This window comes from Leishmania panamensis (genome assembly GCF_000755165.1).
Source record: "Leishmania panamensis strain MHOM/PA/94/PSC-1 chromosome 10 sequence".
NCBI lineage: Eukaryota > Euglenozoa > Kinetoplastea > Trypanosomatida > Trypanosomatidae > Leishmania > Leishmania panamensis.
This window is the reverse complement of record NC_025855.1, coordinates 188,190-190,327: the sequence shown is the minus strand read 5'-3', so window position 1 is coordinate 190,327 and position 2,138 is coordinate 188,190. Positions and strand designations below refer to the sequence as shown.

Below are 2,138 nucleotides of genomic sequence, written 5' to 3'. Positions count from 1 at the left end.
GAGAGCCCCCAACACACGCATCCATCAGACTCTGACTCCGCACTGGCAACGCTGTCACCGAGAGGCGACAGAACACCAAAAACTAAAAACAAGAAAGCCAAAGGCCATTCCGACGCGCGTGGGCTGCGATGGCCGTCGGCACAGGGGCGCACTACAGCGGCACCGCGCCGCTGCTTCCGCGCCCCCAGTCGTCCTGCTCATTCCGTTTCACGCTAGCAGAGGCCCTCGTCGGCCACAGCGGGAGCCGCTCAGCTTGCGTCACGATCAGGGGAGGCTGATAAGGAGCAGCCACACCGCGAGGCCTGCCATGGCAGCGAGCACTATCCCCAGCAGCGCAGCCGTCACAGTGGCCAGTGCAGTCATCCTTTCACGCCACCATCACACCGCCGCTGTGTCGGCAGCGTCTCCCTCGAAGTCTATGACTCCCTTGATGTTGGCCTGGCACACCTCCACGTACGACGCGCAGACAATGTAGCTGCCTTCCACGAAGGCGGCGCTGGTCGTGGCCAGCTCCACCCTCTCGCCCGGCGTGCATGCGACGTAGTCACTGCTGCCGTACACCCGGACGCTGTACATGTGGTGGGCTCTGTCGCACTTCACTTTGGCGCACAAGCCGTTGTAGTGGTTGCCGTGAACGATGCCGTGCATCGGTCTGTATACGCCATCGAAGCAGCGCGCCGCGTCGGAGAAGAGGTTGAACTCCTTTACAGTAGGCGATGCCATCGATGGGTCCTGATTGCAAGCACCGTTGGGGTAGGTATCCACGAACGGGCAGAAGTCCATGAACGATGAGAATCCGCCGAGAGACGGTTCAGTGAAATACTGGAAGTACAGCGGCAGCGGCCTTTTCCGTTGGGTAAATTTGCACGTTCCGAGGGTCAGTCGGTCAGTGGAACAGCTCAGAAGAACGTCGGTGGAGTTGCAGAACATCCCGGGCCACTGCGTGATGTTCTTCTCCATGCACTTCTTGGTGAGGAAGTCGCAGGTGGCGAGATTGGCCCACGGCATCACCTCGGCCTTGGCGAAGTCCGCCTGGTAGAAGCCGAAGTCCTCGAAGACGGCCAAGGTCAGGGCGGTGTAGTACCCTGCAGTTACGGCAGGCGCCATGAGCTCGTCCTTGGCGTTGCGTCCCTTAAGATGCGAGCCAAGAGAGGCAGGGCTACCCGTATCCTCCAGCTCCAGAAAGCTCAAGGGGGTGCAGCCGTACTGCTCGCGCGCCTTGGCCACCACCGTGCTGCTGTTGATCACAGGAGCATAATAGTCTTTGCCACGAATTCCAATGGCGGCCGCCACCATGCCGGCGCTGTCGAAAAAAATGCGGTTGAAGCCGAGGGCGTGCGCCACCTCGTGCGCTACGGTGCGCACCATAATCTGGTCGTAGGCTGACCGAATGTTCGCCGCCGGGATGTTGATGACACCCACGGCAGGTCGGCCGTCAGTGAACACCTGGCAGAACGCGGACCACGCAAGGATATTCCCCTCGCTCGGCACCGAGGCGACGTACAGCACGAAGTCGGTGTTGCTGAAGCCTACCGTGACGTGTGCCTCCGGTACCTTGAACTCGCCGCACACGTCGCCCTCCATGCCAGTCACCTTCCAGCTGCCCTGCACCCGCCTCACCTTCAGCCGCTCCACGTGCAGCTGCAGCGCCTGTCGTAAAAGGACGTTGACGAGGATGTCGCGCTTCGCGTCCGTGAGGATGTCTTCGGCTTCGCAGATGTCGATGGCACCGTCATGGTTGTCAATAAGCTGCCCGACATAGGAGCAGTAGTAGTCGGGGTCCGTGAGGTCTGCGTAAGAGACGTAGATGCGCATAGTATCCCAGTCCGCGGAGTGCGCGACACTCGGCGACGTGCTGTCGTCCAGTGCCCAGTCGACGGTGTGAGCGCTGCTGATGGGGCCGGTGGACACGTAGGGCAGACCGAGGGCCGAGACGCTGCCGGGAGGCCTGCGCTGCTGCGCCACCGACTGCAGCACGCGGGTCTGCAGCCTGTCGTGGATGCAGTGATGGCCGGCGGCCTGCGCCCACACGGCGGCGGCACCGACGGCCATGACGAGGCCCGCTGCGGCGAGCCGCATCAGGCGTGCGGCGACGCTGCGGCGCCGGTGCGTGCTGCTGCGGTCGAGGGGCATGGCAC

At 62.8% G+C, this 2,138-nt stretch overlaps 1 protein-coding gene across 1 annotated transcript; it reads right to left on the bottom strand.

The window, feature by feature from the left end:
- Positions 1-378: 378 nt before the first annotated feature.
- Positions 379-2,133, bottom strand: GP63-4 (GP63, leishmanolysin; the record flags this gene model as incomplete). Its single annotated transcript, XM_010698464.1, has 1 exon — positions 379-2,133. One exon carries the CDS (start codon positions 2,131-2,133, stop codon positions 379-381), a length of 1,755 nt encoding a protein of 584 aa, XP_010696766.1.
- Between the last annotated feature and the right edge of the window lie 5 nt (positions 2,134-2,138).